This window comes from Labeo rohita, chromosome 1 (genome assembly GCF_022985175.1).
Source record: "Labeo rohita strain BAU-BD-2019 chromosome 1, IGBB_LRoh.1.0, whole genome shotgun sequence".
In the NCBI taxonomy this organism is placed as follows: Eukaryota; Metazoa; Chordata; class Actinopteri; order Cypriniformes; family Cyprinidae; genus Labeo; species Labeo rohita.
The window spans coordinates 19,054,809-19,077,218 of NC_066869.1; the positions used below are offsets into that span (position 1 = coordinate 19,054,809).

Genomic DNA, 22,410 nt, shown 5'->3' on the forward strand with positions numbered 1-22,410 from the left:
TGAGTTGACTGACCTTAAAATTTCCAAAGTTTTCCAAAGCTCTATTTCTTCTCCTTGATACCAAGCAATTGATCTCCATTGACTTCCATTGTATTTTTTGCCAATGCAATTGAAGTCAATGGAACCCGAAACTGTTTAGCTACCAACACTCTTCAAAATATCATCTTTTGTCTTCCATAAAGAAAGCCACACAGTTTTTTTATTTTCTCTGCTGCAAGTCCAGGTTATTTGGTTTAGAAAGAATTTAATAAAAAGGTTCATAAAGTTCATAAAAAAAATGATAGAGATTTCTTTCTCGCTCTCTGGTTGATCCTGAAACCAAAGCATAAACTAAAGAGTTAAATAAAGAAATAGGTAGAGTAGGATGGAAATCTCCTTCTAAATGGACTGGACTGTGAAACACTAAATTTAGTCTCTCTCGCTTTTCTTGCTTGTACAAATCTGGCCTTAGATCAGGAGCCAAGGGCAACTTCTCTCTTTACCACAGGCTCAAAACCCTCCATTGTCCCTTTGAGCACAAGGCCAGTGTGTCTCTGAAGTGTAGGTGTCGGTCTTCTGACTACAACTCGACCTTGCTCATGAAACAGGCCTTTATCCAGCTTCAACAATCGGGCTCCTTCTTCCCACACTGACATCAGTACAGTAGGCAGAGCGGAGCGTCCCTGAACGCCCCCAAAGCATTGAGGCTTTGAGTTGCTCCAGCCATTGGTGGAGATGTGGCGTGCCTGCCGTGCCCTGTGGTCGACCCGTTTTGGACTTTCGGGCCGGGCCATGCTGCCTACGCATTCCCAAATGTAGATGACCCTCCATTTGCCAGAGCACGTATTTAAGGGGAAGATCACCCAGTGTCAGACGGGTTCATGTTCTGAAATGTTCTGAGGTCCAAGGAGTGGTAAGAGAAGTAGAGCAGTCATGTTGAAGGCTACAACAAAAAGTTCAGTCCAAAAACAACTATGATCTAGGCTAAATGTTAATGATATTTCACTATAGACCTGTGAATAATATGCAAAGGAAAGTGGGAAAAGGCATATATTATCACCCAATATATTGAGGATAGTGCTGTACAGTGGTTGTAGATGTAATCAGTCTGATCATTTGCATTATGCCTATAAGATGATAATAAAACTCAAAAATAATGTTGAATGGATACAGTTTCTCATTTTGAAAAAAAAAAAAAAAAAAAAAAACAGAGGAAAAAATCTGTTTAGTTAGTGTATGTATCAGTATCAATACTGACAATACAGGCCTTGATAGTACTTGTTGAAAAGATGCCCCTGAAAATACTAGAAGGTAGTACTTGTTAAAAAGATGTCTAATACTATTTAAAATATAAAAATATATAGCAAAATGGAAATCAAAGGATAGTACTTGTTACAAAGCATAAAATAAAATAAAAATAAAGATAGTATTTTAAAACAGTATTTAAATTAAATAAAGAAGTATAAAATAAAATAAAATAAAATAAAAATGTAAAAAATGAAATAAGATGGTATTTCAAAATAATAAAAAATAAATAAATAAAACATAATAAAATAAAGATGCCTTTAACAAATAAAATAAAGTTTTGTTTTAAATAAATTAAAAATAAAATATATAGTATATATAAAATATATAGTATAGTATAATAGTATTTGCTAAAATAAAATAAAATAAAATAAAACAAAATAAAAATAAAATAAAATAAAAAGATGGTATTGTTCAAAATATCCCTTCAAAAATGTAAAATTAAAAGAAAACTACATCATTTTGTTTTTAAATAAATTAAAAATAAAAGAAGACAGTACTTGTTAAAATATGTATAATATTTAAAGTATATAAATATATATAAAATGTAAAAATAAAATAATACAGTATTTTAAAACAGTATTTAAAATAAATAAAATAGTATACAAATAAAAAGCATAAAATCAAAATAATAAAAAAGAAGTATAAAATAAAATAAAAATTTAAAAAATGAAATAAGATGGTATTTTAAAATAGTTAACATAACAAAATAAAGATGCTTTTACAATATTGTTTCAAATACATAAAATAAATTAAATAAATTAAAATAACAGATGGTACTTGTTTAAAAAAATACCTTCAAAATATAACATTAAATAATTTTTAAAAATAAACAGAAAATAAAAGACAGTATTTGTTAAAAAGATGTCTAATATTATTTAAAATATATGATAAAGTAAAAATCAAAAGATATTACTTCTTACAAAGTATAAAATAAAATAAAAATGTACAAATAAAATAAGATAGTATTTTAAAACAGCATTTAAATAAATAAAAAGTATAAAAAATAATAATACGTAATAAATGTAAATAAAAAAAAAAAAAAGTAAATAAGATGGTATTTTAAAATGGTAATAAAATAAAATAAAATAAATAAGAAGGATATAATGCAGCACCCACAAAACCAGGTGTTTTCATTTTCACTGAAACATAGCCATCAAATGCAGTCCCTCTACACAACATAGAGACCCTCTCAGTCAGTGCATGTTAAATCCTGCAGTCAGCTGATCTTGGTTTGGTCTTGGACGCCTTAAGCTCTGTCAGAGTACAGCTGACAGAGTCAGCTTAGATGAGAGGTGAACGCAAAGCAGATGTCATGACTATGTTGTTTTGTCAGGTGTATTGTTCTTATCCCCATCTCAACCAGCTTAGCAGCCCACACAATGACGCTCTTAAAGCCTGGGGAGCCTGCCTATACAACCAGGCTTTCAGATCACTCAGAAGTTATCAAGAACCCCACAACATTGATTACAGAATGACGCATTATGCTCCCCTGTGCTTCAATTGTGCATCTCACAAAAGGCTTTCATTTCATAGCATATGAAAGTAGGTTATTGCTCACTAGACAGAGCAAACCTACAGTTTTTCGAAACAGACAAGTCAGTGGGTTGTCTGAAATGACTAGTCAACTAGTGGCTCTTATAAAGGCCTTTATAATTAGTTCGGTTAAGGGTCACATCCAGCAGATTTATCCCTATCACTGTCAGACCAACTGTTTGTTAGCCGTTTCCCAGTTTCTAAACAACTGCACCATTCATTATCTTCAATTATGCACCTTCTACCAAATAAAATATAGTCTAAAAGGACCACAAATTTAAAATGAGGGTGGAAAATCCTGGATGAATCACCTCACGCATTATGCAGATGTCAGGACTCTGCAGTGCTGTGCGATTAGATGAAGACCTGAGCGTACTACGGTACTGGAGCACAGCCACAGTACTTGACAATGAGACACACCCACCTCCTCCAAGGAGTAACCGAAGCAGCAGAGTTCACCTTTTAACATTCTCCTCACAATACTTCATTCTGTACCTGCATATTCTTATGGGATAGACGCCTTAGATTTGGGCTAGACAATCCACTCTGAGCTTTACGTTTTATCACAAAATTGCTACTCGTCTGCTGTTTAAAATGGCCTTCATATGTACTCTGAGTTAGCTATACACAAGCTCTGTGGGTGGTTGCTCCACAGAGACCAGAGAGGACAAAATAAACCTGAAACTTCAAACAAGAACCTAGAAGTACAAACAATACCGGCTTCCTGATATACATCCAAGAATATACACCCACCCCTTAAGAAAACTGACCAGAGTGTTTGCATAATAAGCCATAGTTTTACTGTGGATAACCATAGGTAAAACCATCATCACTACTTTTAGATCACTGTTTTAAAAAAAACCATTTGTTCCACATAAAACTCCAAAAATGTACCTATGCATACAAATCATCACAGTTTCCAGCTGAAATAAACACTCATTAATGCCAGTAACACACCAGCAACCCTTTTTGCACAAATTGTGATTATAGTGGCAGATTAATTATTAATAAAGACTTATTTTCGCACAGCTTGTGCCATAAAGCATGATTTGTAAAGTAATATGTTTTTGTTATCGGAATCGTGTAATCCGGTCATAAAAATGGAATTTACTGTATAACGTGGAATGTCACGGAATTTGCTGAATTTTGGATGGACAAATCCAAAGTAGGTCAGTACACTTAAATCAAAACACGACATGGACTAGTATCTGTGAATATTAAGATGCAAAAATGTTATTTAAATGTGAATCCCGCATGTTCTGTGTGAATGAATGGCGCAGATGCTCTGTTTCATTTACTGCACACATACTGAAGCGCTCACATTTTTTTCAGCCTCTGCTGCCTCAATTTATGAGTACATGAACACATAAAAAATATCTAGAGCTACTCTGAGCATTATGAGCATTTTACCATTTCTTTTGAGAAAAACTAGCATCATATATACAAACAAAAAACTGAAAGGTCTTCACAGCAACCCGTATAAATAAAAGTTCGGCTTAACTTGAAGAAACTCTGACAGAAACATATTACTTCATGTAATGATAGTACTACTACTATTAATAAAATTATTATTAAAACATTAGTTTTTAAGGAATATTTACCAGAATTTATTTAACAGAAAAATGTAAATACGCAACACAGTATTTCTGAAAAGTAAATAAATAAATAAATAAAATATTTTTTAAATAAAATCAATTAATTAGAGATGTTTTTAATTATTCAAATTTAATGAAACTATTCAAATTTAATCCAAAAAATAATAATGGAAGATTCAGAAATTGTTAAAAATAAAACTGAGTTCTTCACAGCAACCCGTTAAAATAAAAGCTCGGCTTAATTTGAAGAAACTGTGACAGAAATATATTACTTAATGTAAAGACAGTACTACTACTAATAATAAAATTATTATTAAAACATTATTTTTAAAGAATGTTTACCAAAAAATATATATTTATTTATTTATTTACCAGAATTGATTTACCAGAAAAAAAAAATACAAATACACAACAACAGTATTCTGAAAAATAAATAAATAAATAAAATAATACATATTTTTAATAAGAGATGGTTTTAATTATTCAAATTTAATGAAACTATTAAAATTGAATCCAAAAAAATAATGGAAGAAATTGTTAAAAATAAAACTGAATTTGAGAAAAACAAAATAAAAGTTATTTCATGGGGCTTTTAATAAATTGTTGGTAAATTGTGTATGTTTCATGAATTCAATTAATTATGTTTTTTATTAATATTTCTAATTAAAATTAAATTAAAAAAGCGGAATATGGAAAAATTAAAAAAAAAAAAATAATAGAATTTGGGGAAAAACATTTGCATCAAAAAACCAACAGTATATGTATGGCTTTTCTGATGTAAACTTGCTCGATAGCTCACCTGGTATAGCACTGTTATTTTCTAATGCAACATTTAAATGTCTGGTGAGCGCCACTCACCAGACATTTAAATGCAATACATTTAACATTTCCAGATTCACATGCATCTGTTTCAAATAAAAATGAACACATTTTTTAACATTTCACTTTGAAAGTATTGCAAAATGTACAAGAAGCAGCATAATATCTATCATTTTGTAGCAACACCTCCAGGCACCATTTTTATTAGCTTACTAATAAAAATGAAGTAGATTATTTATCAGGAATCTACAAATATTTCCACCAAAATACTACAGTTAGTGCTGATAATGTAGTCAAAACATAAGGACATGGCTTATCCCTAGTTACCTTTCAAACTAGCACAGCTCCTGCAGTTATATTAATCCTGTAAAAGCATAATAAATTATTGTGGCCTCTCTTTTAAACAGAGTAGGAGGCTTTCAGATTCTTTCTGGCAAGGCAAACACTGTACCAGCCTAACCACCGTTTTATTGCTCTAACAACTGCAGTAAGCATGGTAGGCGATTTCATTGTAAACTGTAGTTACCATGGTAAATGTCTGTGAGGGATAATTAAAGGACGTTCAGTATATGACAGCCTTTGTGAAGGTACAATTAAGGCCAAACTTGCAGACGTCGTACATTTGAGTCTGCACGTGTGTTTGGATAACTAAAGACCTCGGCTCAGCTAACAGAAAATTAGCCGAATGAAAGCGCAGGGCCTTTTTCTTGGCCAGCATGACTGATTTTGTTTTAAATGAACTGTGGAGTATTAGAAAATGGTTAAATAGTGTTTAACCAGCTGCCAGTGGGTTGGGGAAGCTTTTAGGCACAGCTCACATGTTTAACTTGGAGTTCAACTAAACTTCAGGCACAATGAACTATGCTAATGCTATCCAACAGGGCACTGGAGGTAACTATGAAAGATAATGGGATTTTAAGGATTGATGACTGTACTAATATACAACAAAAACCATCCATAGGCACATTTACTAAATGGTTTATTGCTTTCCTATTCTCTTTTCCACTGTTACAGACAATACCTTTAAGTAGCACGGGTGTATTTGTAGCAATAGCCAACAATACATTGTATGGGTCAAAAATCATTAGGATATTAAGTAAAAATCATGATCCATGAAGAAGTTTTGTAAATTTCCTACTATATATATATATATATATCAGAACTTAGTTTTTGATTAGTAATATGCATTGCTAAGAACTTCATTTGGACAACTTTAAAGGCGATTTTCTTAAGATTTAGATTTTTTTACACCCTCAGATTCCAAATACTACTACAATAATAAAACAGTAATATTGTAAAAATATTATATTAAAAAAAAGTTTAAAAATAGCCTTTATTTGAAACATTTTTCTGTAACTTTTGACCATTTTAATGCATCCTTGCTGAAAAATTTATTGCAAAAGTCTTTTGAACAGTAGCGCATTCACTATCACCGTCCCAAACACAAAACTAAAACCTAAGTGTATTTACAAAGCAACTAGTAAACCCAAACTCAACTACTGAAACCATAAAGCACAGTCAGCACAGCCGAGTACATTATACATTGTTAGAATGATCTGAAACATCTGCTGACATCTCGTAAAGGCACTTCCCTTTTCCTTATGTTTGTTATTGTTCCTGTATGGAGAGGCAGGAACTCAAGAGGAGGGAACTGATTGACTGAGTTACTCCGTCCTCTCAGCTTATCAATGGAGGCTTTGACTTCACCCAGTACACAACATGGCCGTCATTAGACCTCTGTTAAACACTGGAGTCTTTGAGACAGAAGACTAATTACCACAACACGCTGTATATGGATATAGAAGAACCATGGGGGAGCCCTTAACTCCTTACAGAAAAAAAACCTCACAAATAAATCCCTAACAAAGCTGTACTGAGGAACAGTGTACCATGATACAGCGATGGCATCAGATGTTAAAGGGACAGTTCATTTAAAAATAAAAATTCTGTCATTGATTACTCACACTTGTGTCGTTCCTAACCTGTAAGACCTTTGTATATCTTCAGAACACAAGTTAAGATATTTTTGATTAAATCTGAGAGCTTTCTGACCCTGCTTTCTGACACATGACACATTTAAGGCCCAGAAAAGTAGTAAGGACGTTGTTAAAATAGTCCATTGTTCAACCTTAATTTTCTGAGAAATCTTTTTGTGTGCAAAGAAAATAACTTTATTCAACGATTAGTTTTCTTCTGAGTACTACGACGGGTCAGAAAGCTCTCGGATTTCATCAAAAATATCTTAATTTGTGTTCTGAAGATGAGCGAAGGTCTTACAGGTTTGGAACGACACAAGGGTGAGTAATTAATGACAGAATTTTTTTTTTTGGGTGAACTATCCCTTTAATATAATCAGAACCATTTTCAAATACCACGGTATGCACACTACTTCAAAGAGTACAATAGTACAAAGTACAAAACAAGAGTACAAAATTTTCACAATAAGTTTTTTCATATCAGTCGATATTGATAATTATCACGATAAATGTCATTTTTTTTATTTCTTTCATGTTTAAAGGCAGATTTTTGCTACAATGTGAAAGTTGTAAAAACCAGACAGTTGCTTTAAAATATTCTTTATGGTCAGAACATGACAAACACTTCATGTTTTTTGAATTCTTTACACTTTTCCCAGTCATTTTTCCTTAACAAATTAGATCTTAATAGATTAAATCTTAATAGAAAAAAAATAATAATTACTTAGTTTTGCATGTTTTAATGAGTAATATTATTTCAAATCAAGAAACAGGTTTGTGTTGCCTCATAATATTAATAATAATATACTTTTTTTTGTCTCTTAGAGATACACATTTGATAGTAGCTTGAGTTAGGATGAGGATGTAGATTTATGTTCATTATCAAAAGTTTTTATATGGTAAAAAGCAATTATTCTGACTGTTTGAGGTTTTTTTTTTTATTAACCACTGTTCTTTCATAATAGTATACATTTAGATCATGATAATAACGGTTAAAACCACAAATATAGCCCCTCAATACCATGGTAAAAATGTAATACGGTTTCTAGCTATTTGTTCGAAAAACAGTAGTCTAAATACATTTAGTACAAATGCATAAACTCAAAATACTGTAATTATATTCCATTACTCCTTCAACACATTTAATGCATGTCTACATTAATAATATAATACAATTTCACACAAATATACCGACATTTCTGACACAATACCACTGTGCAGTTAGTGCTACTATAGTAAATTTATGGTAAATGATGGCAATTTGTAGATTAAAAAGCCATCTGACTGTATGGTTGCACACAGTGTTTCTCCTGTTTGTCAGTGCTGTTTCATCTGGCTATAAACTGAGTCATTTGTGTTCTTCGCTGAATTCAAATGCTTTGGATCTCACAGCGCTGTTCAGTGATCGAGACTCATCAGCGAGTGACGCATCTGCTCTAGTAAGTTTGCGCCATTTAAATTTTGATCCGAGTGATGATCAGAATGGCGTGCTTTAAATGACTAGTGCTATATAGTAAACATTATATTGAACTCTTGTTATCATTTATCGAGGAAATTTATTCGCTCAGCCCTAATTACTACTGTACTGTGCCAGTTGTACAAACATGTTCATAAAGACATGCTTACACAGCAACTAAATGTGCACAGTCATCTCAACCCTACACATGTCCTCACACACCAACATACACATAGTCTTTCTTCCAGACTTTACAGAGGGGCCCCGCTGCACCTGAAGGGTTGGGTGTGAATGCTGTCTTTCCTCCATTCTACTTCCAAAGCAAATACTGTTATTGGCGGCGGTATCCTGAGAGCTCGGTCGCAGAGTTAGACTTTAATTTGTAAAATACACCCATAAATGTCATTCAGCATAACCCCTCGGCTCCAGCCTGTAACGCATGCTACATTAAATAGCATTAGACTCATATCGCATTCTTTCTTCTCCTTATTATTCATTCTCCTCTAACTTGCTACTGCTTTGGGAATAAAAATGCACCATTATTAATGTGTCATGCTAATAAAGCACATTTAAAAGTGAGAAAGAGGAGGGAAGAGGCGTGTAAACGTAGCCCTGGCTTGCATAAGCCTGACATTAAAAAGACATTAAACTCAGTTCTGAGGTGAATACCCATTACCTGAGAAAATAATATAAAAGTAAGAGAAGTTAGATGGAAAGAGAGAGAGTTTGAAGCTGCTAAACTTAAGCAAACCTACCTGAAGGTCAAAGAATTTACTGTATCTTCTGTAGATGACGTGGGACGTGGAGTCAGAGTATGTGACATTGATGAGATACACCTGAAAAGAGAACAAGACAAGTAAGACTATTAGAATCTCAGCAATTTAATCCACAGTTTAGTTACACATTTTGGCACAAGCGACGATTATTTCAATGTAACAATTGTTTCTGCGTGAGTCACTATGCTCTGAAATGTGTCAGAAAGCACTTATGCCTAAAAAAAGTTGAAATATAGCTGCAAGCAGCGATTACCGGGGTTCAAGCGCTTTAGGTATTTAAGCACATAAGGAAAAAGACATTACATGTTATTTAGCAAGACTAACCACCTAAATCAATTATTTAAAAAAGCATTTTTGTCAAATCCAGGTGTTTTACCATAGAAATATGATGTTTTTAATAACATTGATGCACCAGCACCAGCTGTGGTCTGATCTCCCTAAAACTTTGCATGCTTGTAGAATCACCTGTTGCATGTGCTCAGCAGGGTTTCGTGAAGTTTTGAGCTTCCGTTTAGGCTTTATAGGCTTTTGGGTATATTTGGACAGGCCCCTTTTCTAAAGGGCCATTATAGCTTCCCAAAGGGTAAATTTCAACATGTTTTTGATAATTATTGACCTAGAGAGTTTAGAGAATTACACTGTGGTGGTTTTTTTCCAGACGTGCAAAAACATAGGACTAGTTTGCAAAAGTAGGTTTTTCACATCTTCTCAATCATCTAAAAATTGGTTAAATTGACAGCAGTGGTTTGAGAGCCAAAGTTGTTCGGAAAGAGGAGGTCTATCATACAATACGAACATCCCATGTATGTGCGGAAAACGGTACAATCGTTTATGCCCTCAAAAAATACGATACCACCCCCCAGTGGCCATTTCTTTTCAGATTTGAGTCAAACAGACCCACCAAGTTTTGTTCCAATCGACCTCCTTTAACCTTGTCTAATCGGTTCTCAAACTTCATCAGACGATGGCGGCCCTTATTTTTTGAGATATGCAAATGTCCCCATAGACACTTGTGGCACTTTGGATCAAGACCGTGCACAGCGATTTTCGTGTTGATAGGACAAACGGTTGCCCTGTTGTAGCCATTTTTAAGCTTTTTCCCTCTTATAGCACCACCAAGTAGCCAATCTGCAATTTTTTCCCGTGACCTCAGATTGAGCTCTTACATAAGTGTGCTGAGTTTGGTGAAGATATCTCATTTCATTCAGGATTTATAGGCATTTTACTAAAAGTGGCCCGGCCCCGTTCCCCGTTTTGGCATCCCTTTGCCACGGTGAGTCGAAAGTTAAACTTTTTTATAATTATTGATATTTACTCTCCAGAGAATCTTTCTGCACTGATTTGGTTACGATCGGGCAACCAAAAAGTAGGTTTTGCAAAAAATGCAAAATATCCGAAAATTTCGCCAAGGCTCACAACCGTGCGTTTTGTCCAGCGTGAGCAAAGGATTCCAACGACATAAGACACTTAAGCCTGCAACTGACGGTTTAGGAGTTATTTCCGTTAGGCCAATTGGGGCGAGCCTTTGTCACATTGTAGGCGGTGTGAGTACTACCATCCCTCCAAGTTTTAAGTCTCTACGACTTACGGTTTGGTCTGCACGATCAGTTCTACGTTTAAGCTACGCGCTTAAACCCCTAAAAACAAAATCACAATTATTTTCAGTGTGTGACATTCTAACCTGCCGTTGCTTGGTAAAAGTATAAACTCAAGAGTGAGATATGTAACGACATCACAGCACTGAGTGGTCAGGAAACGCCACTGTATAGTCAGGGACAAATATTTCCTGCGCGTATACAATTCCTAACAAATTCAGCTCTATTGTCCTGCAACAGAAATAAAGATCAGACGTTTAGTTTCTCCACAAGGCCACCAACAGACAATATGACCTCATGCGGAACCGAGTGCTCAGGGATGAGGGGAACTCCTGTTCTCCTGTTCACAGGAATTTCCCTCTGGACGGGATACTTGCAGGGTGCCTGTGCCCTGCACCCGACTCAGCAGTGGATGGGACAGCTTCCTCTGTCCTCTAAACACAGGACATGCGTGATCCATCTTTCATGACACAATGCAACGCTAAGATCATTCCTAATAGAGCCTATTGTTTTTGAGGTTTGAATGCCATTGTGTAAAAAAAAAAAAGAAGACAGAAGAATGGAGGTTTTACAGATTTGGAACGACATGACAGTGAGAAATTAATGAAAACATTTTCATTTTTGGGTGAATTATCCCTGTAAATTCATTAAAGGATTAATTCACATCCAGAATAAAAATTTCCTGAAAATTTTCTCATTTAGTCATCAAAGATGTTCATGTCTTTCTTTCTTCAGTCGATAAGAAATTAAGGTTTTTGAAGAAAACATTCCAGGATTTTTCTTCTATAGTGGACTTCAATGGGGATCAGTGGGTTGAAGGTCCAAGTTGCAGTTTCATTGCAGCTTCAAAGGACTCCAAATCCCAGCCGAGGAATAAGGGTCTTTTCTAGTGAAACGATTGGTCATTTTCTAAAAAAAGATATACATTTCTATAGTTTTTAACAACAAATGCTCATCTGCGATGCGTGTCCGTGACTTCATGCAAAACATAATCATGTTGGAAGGATTTCAAAGGTAGGGTCAAAAAAAATCATCTCATTTTCTCTTCCACTTCAAAATTGTTGTTTGTTTTTTTTTTTTGTTTTTTTGTAAAAGGTGTTTGACTTTGTTTGCACATTCATTTTGTAAACGCTGGGTCAGTACTTCTGCCTACATCACACATGACCTTTCCAATATGATAACATAATGCGCGAAATCGACCAATCGTTTTGCTATTTAAGACTCTTATTTCTCGTCTGGAATCGTGAGGAGCCCTTTGAAGCTGCACTGAAACTGCAGTTTGGACCTTCAACCCATTGCCCACCAGTGAAATCCACTATATGGAGAAAAATCCTGAAATGTTTTCCTTAAAAACCTCAATTTCTTTTCGACTGAAGAAAGAAAGACATGAACATCTTGGCTGACATGGGGTGAGTAAATTATCAGGAAATTTGTATTCACACCTCCTTGCAGTCTCACTAAAACAGATTCAAACATGTTAACAAATCATTTACAAATCTAATTTTTTAATATTTGCATAAGAAGTTGACCTAGTTTCCAATGACAATCAAAACAATCCACAAATTGACAACCTGACAAATGACATTTTTTTCCCCCTATAACTGTAAGACATTTGATTTACATTCAGCACATTTCATTGCAGTGTACATCTGCTAAGTGTATAACATTACAGGCTCATTTCTGAATGCTATTCCGACCACAGCTCTCTAGCATCAAGCCTTCAAATAAATTGCCTTGCCAATTGGGCTGCAGGACAGTGTGTTGACAACGTCTCTCCAGGGTCTAAACTCAGTCACGTCAAGCCTGTTCAAGGTCTTCTCCACTGTGAGCAGCATGTCTGAGCTGATCCTGAAGAGAGAAGTGTCTGGAAGCTGTATTTGTGACACTTGGGATCTAACAGCTTTGGAGTTTCACTGTGATCTTTAGTGATGTCCTGTCAACCCCTCAACTTGAATGAAGCACGTAGTATGTGTGTCTCTGCAGTGTAATGTGTATGTGTAAAAAATGACTTATTTTTGTCCATTGCCACATTTTTGCTCCATATTGCAGAGTATTGCATGTCTATTTACCATGGTAACCATCAAAATACAAGTTACTACATTTATTAGCGATTTCTGCTCAGGCAAGCATCACTGCAGCTCATCATTTTTTCAGAAAACCCTTACTATTAATATTCTGCGCTTAACTCGTCCAGCACCACATTTGCTACAAACATAAATGAGACCTCAAATTGTGTGACTTGTTGAGAGGAGGTGTGCTATTATCTAAACAATTACATTTGCACCTGGCAAATGGTAAAATGGGCAAAAAAATAAAACATGGGCTGTATTTGAAATCACCCCCTATACTCTCATTCACTGTTCCCTGCATTACTCCACTAATATAGTCTTTTGAAAAAGTGAATAAAAATAAGTGAGTGAATTCAGACACTAAGTGCACCAAAAGTGCTGTGAAAGGCATCTTCTGGCGAGACACAGGAATTCATTCAACGCTTGGACTGAGTTGGTGATGTCCAGTGGCTTGCCGTTCTGTTGTACAGTCGTTGTTGAGGTGCATTATGGGACTGAATGAGTGCACTCGATAATGTCAGCTATGGCTTTGGATGCCACTATGTCTGTCCCCTCAAATGTAGTGCTATATAAGGGTAAAAAGGGGCAATTTTGGACACAGCCACTGATAAATCAAAATTCCCTTGTTCTTCTGACATATAGGTCATTGTAGTATAAAAACAGGCTGTAAGTTTCAGAACTCACAACTTTCTTGGTAGTCTAAAAACAGCTAATATTGAAGCCAATCTGCTAAAACGACACGTTGTGGAATTGAGCTACTCTATGACATATTATCGCTGCCTGTTTAGCCCCGCCCACTGTTTAATGCATGTAGTAAATAAATAACGAGAGTGGCAAACGCAGGTCTACGCAGAAACCAAACGATAAAGATGGCTCCGAAGACAACGAGACGCTGTGCCACGTTGTGGAAAAACATTCTTTGCATTGCCATCCTTCAGATCCAACATTAGGAAAGAGTTGATGAACTTTATTTTTAATGACATTCCAGACTGCGTCAGTGAGAACATGGTCCTTTGTTCACTTAATTTTACTGCGGATTCATTTACAAACAAGGCACAATTCGACGCAGGATTCGGAAACACTGAAACTAAAAGACGATGCTGTACCGAATATATTGGATCCAACAGAAATGTCGCACCCACAAGTGTGAGTAACTGTTTTTATTACGTGGTCACTATTACTTTGTTTGTTATTACAGATCATTTGATATGTACTGATTAGCAGCGTCCATCTGTGAATAATTTAGTCTGTCAAACATACACAACTGTTAGCCAATCATAACAGAGGGTGTTCACATCAGAGTTTACAGTTCGCCACACCTATTCAAACAGAGCATTCTGACAAGGGGGTGGGGGTCAAAACAGGACAGAAACTAGCCTATTCTAAATTATGTTTTTTTGATGTAATAATCTTGGTAACACCTCAGAGAACAAAACAAAATAATACAAAAAGACATTTCATTCCCTTATGAAAATTAACCATAGATTTGCCAGAAATAAAACCAAAAAATAGTTAATCCATGGTAACCACAATTTAACCATGGTCTCGCTGCACTAACCGTAGTTTAACAGTAATGGTAGTTGTAGTAAAACTATGGTTATACAAATGGTAATCAATGTGCCCAAAAATCATGGTTACTACTTTTTTACTATAATAAAACCATGGTTGATTTTCGTAAGGGTTGACTTAGTAAATATGTAAAGTAACTTGCTAACAATCACCCAGCACACTTACTAACCATACAGCAGCATTCTAACAACCCCAACATTGCATTAGCATTAACCCAGCAAAATACCCATGCTAAAACCCTAGAATTACGTCATCAAGTTTTGCATCTAGAAATGGCCTAGCAATCACTCAGAACATCCCAGTAACCACATAGCAACATGCTAATAACCCTAGCATTACGAACCTGGTTTTTGCACTTAGCAAAACAGCAAACAACCACATAGCAACATATTAAAATTGTGGCCCTGAGTTTTGCACAAAGCACTAGCAATCACCCAGAACACCCCAGAAACCGAACAGCATCATGCTGTGGCCAAAATTTCTATCATGACATATTTCTTAATTTTTATCGATATGATATAAAGCATGTTGCTGGAGACGGGTTTATTGAAAATGCAAATGCATTCTCTGCCAGCAGGAGTCAGTTTTGGAGCGGTAAAATCAGCGGTTTCCCCGGTACACAAAGCAGAGCTGCACTAATGAACACTACTTTATCAGATAAAATGAAAATGCCATCAAAACTTTTATGAAAACAGTCGGTTCCGTTTCATACATTCATATAAAACACCCACGCCATGACCAGCTAAAACCAGCCAACCAGCTTAGGCTGGTTTTAGCTGGTTTTTGACATTATTGTCCAGCTGGTTGGCTGGTTTTAGATGGTTTAAGCTAGAAGTAGCTGATTTTAGCTGGTCTCCCAGCCTGACCAGCTAAGACCAGCCTGGAAGTGGCCAAAATCCCTCTAAAACCAGCCTGCTGACCAGCTAAAACCAGCCAACCAGCTTAGACTGATTTTAGTTGGTTTTTGATATCATTGTCCAGCCCTAGCTATTTCCAGCTTAAACCAGCTAAGACCAGCCAACCACCTTAGGTTGGTTTTAGCTATTTTTTTTACAGCAAATCACCCTAGCAACTACACTGTGTAGCAACATCCTAACAACCCTGCTGAAAAAAAAACTGGTCATCCAGGCTGAACTTAGCTGGTCAGCAGGCTGGTTTTAGAGGGGTTTTGGCCACTTCCAGACTGGTCTTAGCTGGCCAGGCTGGGAGACCAGCTAAAATCAGCCTAGGCTGGTTTTAGCTGTTTTTTTCAGCAGGGAAACCTAACACTGTGGCACTCCTAGCAAAAAAAAACAGAATATGTTTTACTGGCATTCAGATTATAAGATTTAGTTGTATCACTGGGAATTCTAGCACTCAATGTAAATACAAGAATGTGAAATAAAAACATACAGATATACACAAATACAGTTACAAAATGTCCTAAGCACTAGCATTCACCCTGCAATCACATAGCAGCATGCTAAAAGCCTTCACATTGTGCCGTCAAGTTTAGCACAGGCAAGCTTCACTGACATTTTCATCAGTTTATAATTTTACAGTAACAATACTTGAAGTAACTATGGAGACTGTGGTTAAAAAGGAAGAAAAGAAAATTGTTCTAAATGATATGAAACCTTTTCCAGTTCTGAAACACTCAAACTAGCAAGAAACCCAGAGTACTGAGCTCACAGAGAGCGAGACACTTTGACCGCTGTGATAGAAACTAATTTCAAATGGTAGCCGAAACCACAACCTTTTTTCCCACAGAATATTTAGCGCAAATTGAGTCTGGGCTTGATTATTAGATGAGCAAACCATTTGATTTACCTCATCTTCAGAGTCTGTCATGTATCAAAGATTATGTCATAGACCATAAAGTGGGAAGCAACTTCAGCTTTTCTGTGGGTAATGAAATATGACGGCTATCATATGAAACAAGCAGATGTTTGTGGCGGAGCTGCAGTGAGAGAGAGAAACAGATAGAAGAGGCTCTGACCTGTGCTGTGAGACAGACGGCTTACATGCTTGTGAGTATTTGCATTGTGCCAGGTTAAAGTGCCTCCTCTGTTAGCTGAATGCTGGGAAACGGCCTTGACTAAACCGCCTCACGCTGTTTCCCACAGTGTGTGTGCAGCTATCCAAACAGATACATGCTTATCACACACCGCGTGCCTGGAAAAGTGTGTGAATGTGCAAGCACGAGAGGCTTTCTTTGAAAGTATGTGCTAAAAGATACTCCATGTGTGTGTGAGGAACTCCTACAAGAGTTATTTAAAGACCCCTGACCGGACTGGCATGCATGGTTGCTGAATCTGCCCTTCTCTGCCCAACTGTAATATGTAATTTCACCACGGAGAGCAGCCTCAATCATCCCGTGTGTGTGTGTGTCTAAGATGCAAACGCATCAGATCTCCAGGACCATCTTCATGGCAACCACAGTGGAAAACAAGATTGCAAGAAACCCACCCCCAAATTATCAAGCACAATTCACTGTCCCAGAGAGCAAAAATAGCTCTGAAACATAACAGACTAGGCCAACAGGACATCCAACACAAGTAAAACTTCTATATTAAACCATGTTCACAATGTTTCTGGCCTGATTTTGAAAATGAAAAATACCTGAAGTTCTTTGACCGAATATGATGTTAATTTCATCGACGTCCTTATTACCTTTCTGGGCTTTCATTGTATCATTGCTGTCTATGCAGCGTAAGAAAGCTCTCAGATTTGATCAAAAATATCTTAATTTGTGTTCTGAGGATGAACAAAAGTCTTACAGGTTTGGAACAACATGAGGGTGAGTAATTAATGACAGAACTTACATTTTTGGGTGAACTATCCCTTTAACATTAGTTAACTACATTGTTAATATGAACTAAAAATGAACAGTATTTTTTAACAAAAAGAACAAAGCGCAATAAATTCTCTAACAAATGTATTGCTCATTGTTAGTTACCATAATCCATTAACTAGCGTTCACTAATCGAGCCTTATTGTTCTTTCCAAAGTCCTAAAATTAAAAACTAGCTATAAACCACCCATAAACTTAATTTCTCATTTCATTTCTTGCTGCTTAAATGAAAAAAGGTCTTTTTAATATCTCAATTGTTTGGTCTAGACAGGGCATAAAATCTAAACAATGTCTCAACTGTGCTCAATATCAGTGATTGCAAAAAACAAATTGCAAGCACTCAAACATTTCTCACCAAATTTACTTAAAACCAAACTATCTGAGCCATGCCATCCACATTTAACCTTTTGACTTTAACCTCATGTCAAAAGTTGTCTAATCTGTTTTGATTTCACCTAAGCAACTGTAGAAAATGCATAAAAGTCTGTGAAGAGTTTGATGTATGAAAGATCAACCTATGAGCAACAAAATGTTCCATTTGGTAAAAACATTGGTGAAAAGAGCCTTTCGCCTACAACTGTTCTCTGGCATTGGATTTGATTATATCCATTGATGGTGTTGAAAAGCACACAACAAAGAGTCCTGATTTCAAGTGTACTTGAAAATCCTTAGACATTAAAGAACAGACGTAACACAATGGAGACCTCCGTCTTCCAAATAATTATGACAGAGTCATGGAATAACATTAAGACAAAGCATCTGGATTCCTGGAGGCCACCGAGACATTGAATATATGTATAGAAGCCACAGAACGCATTCAACCATTTAGTCTACATTCTATCTTGTCTTTTGAGAGAAGAAAACCCTCATTCTGTTTTTGATGAGATGCAGAGATGCCACACAAAAGCCCTCTTCAAGCAATTCAATACCTGTAGAATCAACAGTAATCTTTAAAGCACGGCAGCAAATAAAGCACATCACCCACTGATTCAAAACTAAACTTTCAAAGGTTTGGCTGTACACATTTAATACTGTACATAAATAAAAGTCAGCACAAACATTCATCATACGACCAGGATGCAGACAAAACTCCACATTTCATCAAAAACCAAGAACAGACTCTATCATGTCCAGCCGAAGCACATATTTCGTAACAAAAAGAGACGGGGGGAAGTAAAGCTAGAGAAACTTACTGAAAAGCAGCCGTCTTGTCTTCAGATTTGTCATAAGAAAAGGATGAGGAGTTTTTAAGCTTGAAGTCTTGGTGGGGCTTAAAGTACAGGCCTCACCACTTAAGTAACTCAACCCCGCCTAGAGACACTATTTCAAGAGACACATAAAAGACTATCCATCTACCATATTTCCAACCATGGTGCACTCATAGCCACAAAATGGCATTTCATTCTGTTGCTTGAAGAGTTAAAATCTGTGAAAACAGCAACATGTCTATTCATTCTGCTGATGAATTAGTTTAAGATCTTGTCTAGACATTACATGTGAAGTTAGGATTTTAGAAGTGTGGGTACCTCAGAATCGTATACAGTTTTATGTTTTAATAAACCAAGGAAACCCACCCTGTGTTGTTGTAGGCAAATACAGTTGAGGTCAAAAGTTTACATACACCTTGCAGAATCCGCAAAATGCTATTTTACAAAAATAAGAGGGAACATGCAAAATGCATGTTATTTTTTATTTAGTACTGACCTGAATAAGACATTTACATATAATCTGCCCGCTGTTCTTCAGAAATGTCCTTCAGGTCCCACAAATTCTTTCGTTTTTCAGCATTTTTGTGTATTTGAACCCTTTCCAACAATGACTGTTTGTTTTTGAGATCCCTCTTTTCACACTGAGGACAATTGAGGGACTCATATGCAACTATTACAGAAGGTTCAAATGCTCACTGATGCTTTAGAAGAAAACACAAAGCATTAAGAGCTGGGGGGTGAACATTTTTAAACAGAATGAAGATGTGTACATTTTTTCTTATTTTGCCAAAATTATAATTGTTTTTCCATTTAGTACTGCCCTTCAGAAGCTACAGAAGATACTTGCATGTTTATCAGATGACAAAATACGTAAAATTTATCCTGATCTTTAAATTCCAAAAGTTTTCACCCCCCCGGTTCTTAATGCATTGTGTTTCCTTCTGGAGCATCAGCGAGCGTTTGAACCTTCTGTAATAGTTGCATATTCCTCAGTTGTCCTTAGTGTAAAAAGATGGATCTCAAAATCATACAGTCATTGTTGGAAAAGGTTCAAATACACAGAAATGCTGAAAAAACAAATAATTTGTGGGACCTGAAGGATTTTTCTGAAGAACAGCAGGCAGTTTAACTGTTCAGGACAAACAAGGGACTCATGAACAACTGTCACTAAACAAAAAAAACACAGCTGTGGATCATTCAGGTAACAACACAGTATTAAGTGTATCAAGTGTATGTACATTTTTGAACGGGGTCATTTTTATAAATTCAACTATTATTTTCTCTTGTGAATATGTGAACATATGTGAAATATCTTATTCAGGTCAGTACTAAATAAAACATAGCATGCATTTTTTATGATCCCTCCTATTTTGGTATAAAAAAAATAACAACATTTTGCACATTCTGCAAGGTGACAAGAGAGATGAATAGTACTTAATGCCAAAAACTTAAAAGGGATAGTTCACCCAAAAATGAAAGTTCTGTCATTAATTACTCACCCTCATGTCAGGCCAAACCTGTAAGACCTTCGTTCATCTTCTGAACACAAGTTCTATTTTTTATATTTTTGATGAAATCTGAAAGCTTTCTGACCCTGCATAGAAAGCAACGCAACTGACACGTTCAAGGTCCATAAAAGCAGTAAGAACATCTTTAAAATAGTCCATGTTACATCAGTGGTTCAACCGTAATTTTAAGAAGCTACGAGAATAGTTTTTGTGTGCAAAGAAAACTAAAAAACGACTTTGTTCAACAAAGGTCTGTCAGTTGCATTGCTGTCTGTGCAGGTTCAGAAAGCTCTCCCAAACAACACACTGACCTAAACTAAGACCCACAATCTCAAAGGCTAAGTACAGTAAATGCATTCTTATCACAGCAAATTTGGCAATAGCTCCAAGTCCAGGTCTCAAGGGGTGAGCGTTTACTGCTCGGTTTAAGCTGTGCAACTGCAGGCGGGTCCACTGGTAATGGGATTCTGGAAAGGGAATTTCCCACAGGAAGTGATAAACTTGTAAATCATTAATTAAACAATATGTAGATCAAGGCAGAGAAAGCAAAAGATGAAAGGTAGCTTTCTGATCCTCCTCATTTAGTATTATGATCAAGAATGATCCAAAGAACAAACCGAATTGTCATTCAGTCTCTCTGCTTCCTTTGCATTTTGTTGTGGTCATTTCCACTTTGCCGTGCCGTGCCTTCACCCTGATACCTACATGCAAACGCAAACGCACATTCCTGCTTCCGGGTACAGGAAGTGGAACTTGAGTGCACCGTGTTTCCTGGACAAGTGCAGATGAAAAAGTGTCAACTCAGCGTACACGTCAACTTTGAGCATCGAAACCTTTGGCCTTTCAGAGCGACCTGGAACAAGCCACCTTTTCTGAAACTCAAAAATCTGTGAAAGCGGAAAACATTTATTACGCGCTGACAAGAATTTTGGTAGATTTAGGAACTGTAGATAACCCATAATCTACAAAAGGTCAAATATCCAATAAATCCTGATTATTACTATTGCAAGTTGCGAATGGGAGCGAATAGTCAACCGTCTCCGAAAGATCTTGTGTGTTTGAATGGTGTAACTGATGGTGTATAGACAAAACTGTCAGCAAGTGAACACTGTACTGCTATTTTTCAGCTCCATTACACCTACGTGGCCTTTCAAACCCCTTCAACAATCTCATCTTTCATCACAGAGCCCTTTGCGAGAGCCAGACCCAGTGTCCCAGCCGAAACAAAACATCATAAACAAACACGTCATTAGCTCACGTCATTCAAGCAACTTAGAAACAATTAGAATATGTTAAATGTAATACAAATACTGATAAAGTTTCGCAGGAAACCTCTTGGTGGGATAATTTATCTTTACGGGTGACGACATCATTAGTTACTGTGAGAGAAAAAGCCATTTCCCATGAAGGCTGCTGTACTGTGGCAGAGCTTCACTTCCTGCCCACACATGTTGTCACCAGCAGCTCTGGCATCATTTGTTCTCTATGATGTAATCAAGCTGCACTGAAAGCAATAGCGATCGCTCCGCAACTGGCGGCGGGCAGACAGTAACTCTACAAAACGGAGCAATGAGCTTTAGTGCTCCAAGATGTCATGTTGGACAAGGAACAAGCGAGGAGGAGGGGAAATGAAAATGTGGAAATTGAAGACAGGCAGGATGCAGCAGGAGTCATTTATCAGTACATAAACGTATGTGAGCGCTGGTATAGGAAGTGTGTGGGACAAAGAGGGAGGAGGGCTGGATTAAAGGGACAGTTCAGCAAAAAATAAAAAAAAAACTGAGGCACTTACAACGGATTACTGTTTCAAATAATATGCATGACAACATGACAAAATTGCTTACAATTTTTTTTCTGTGTAAACTACTGATTCAGACTTTTTTGGGGTCAGCAAGATTTCTTTAAAAAAATTACAACTTTTCATTTCTCAAAGATGCATTAAATTGATAGTAAAGTGATAGTGAAGACTTTTACATTGTTACAAAATATTTATATTTCAAATAAATAAAAAGCATCACAGTTTTCACAAAAATATTATGAAGCAGCACAACAGTTTGTATCACTGATAATAATAATATGAAAATCAAATCAGCATATTAGAATGACTTCTGAAGGATCATGTGAAACTGACGACTGGAGTAATGATGCTGAAAATTCACCTTTGCAATGATAGTCATAAATTACAT

General features: G+C 36.1%; 1 protein-coding gene across 6 annotated transcripts in view; it reads right to left on the minus strand.

The window, feature by feature from the left end:
• The window catches only part of sh3pxd2aa (SH3 and PX domains 2Aa), a 125,234-nt gene that overhangs the window by 97,458 nt on the left and 5,366 nt on the right, over nucleotides 1-22,410 (minus strand). For all 6 annotated transcript variants that reach the window (XM_051137723.1, XM_051137645.1, XM_051137851.1 and 3 more), the window contains exon 2: nucleotides 9,422-9,502. In XM_051137723.1, coding sequence (XP_050993680.1) covers nucleotides 9,422-9,502 — 81 coding nt within the window. The remainder of the gene's footprint in view (nucleotides 1-9,421; nucleotides 9,503-22,410) is intronic.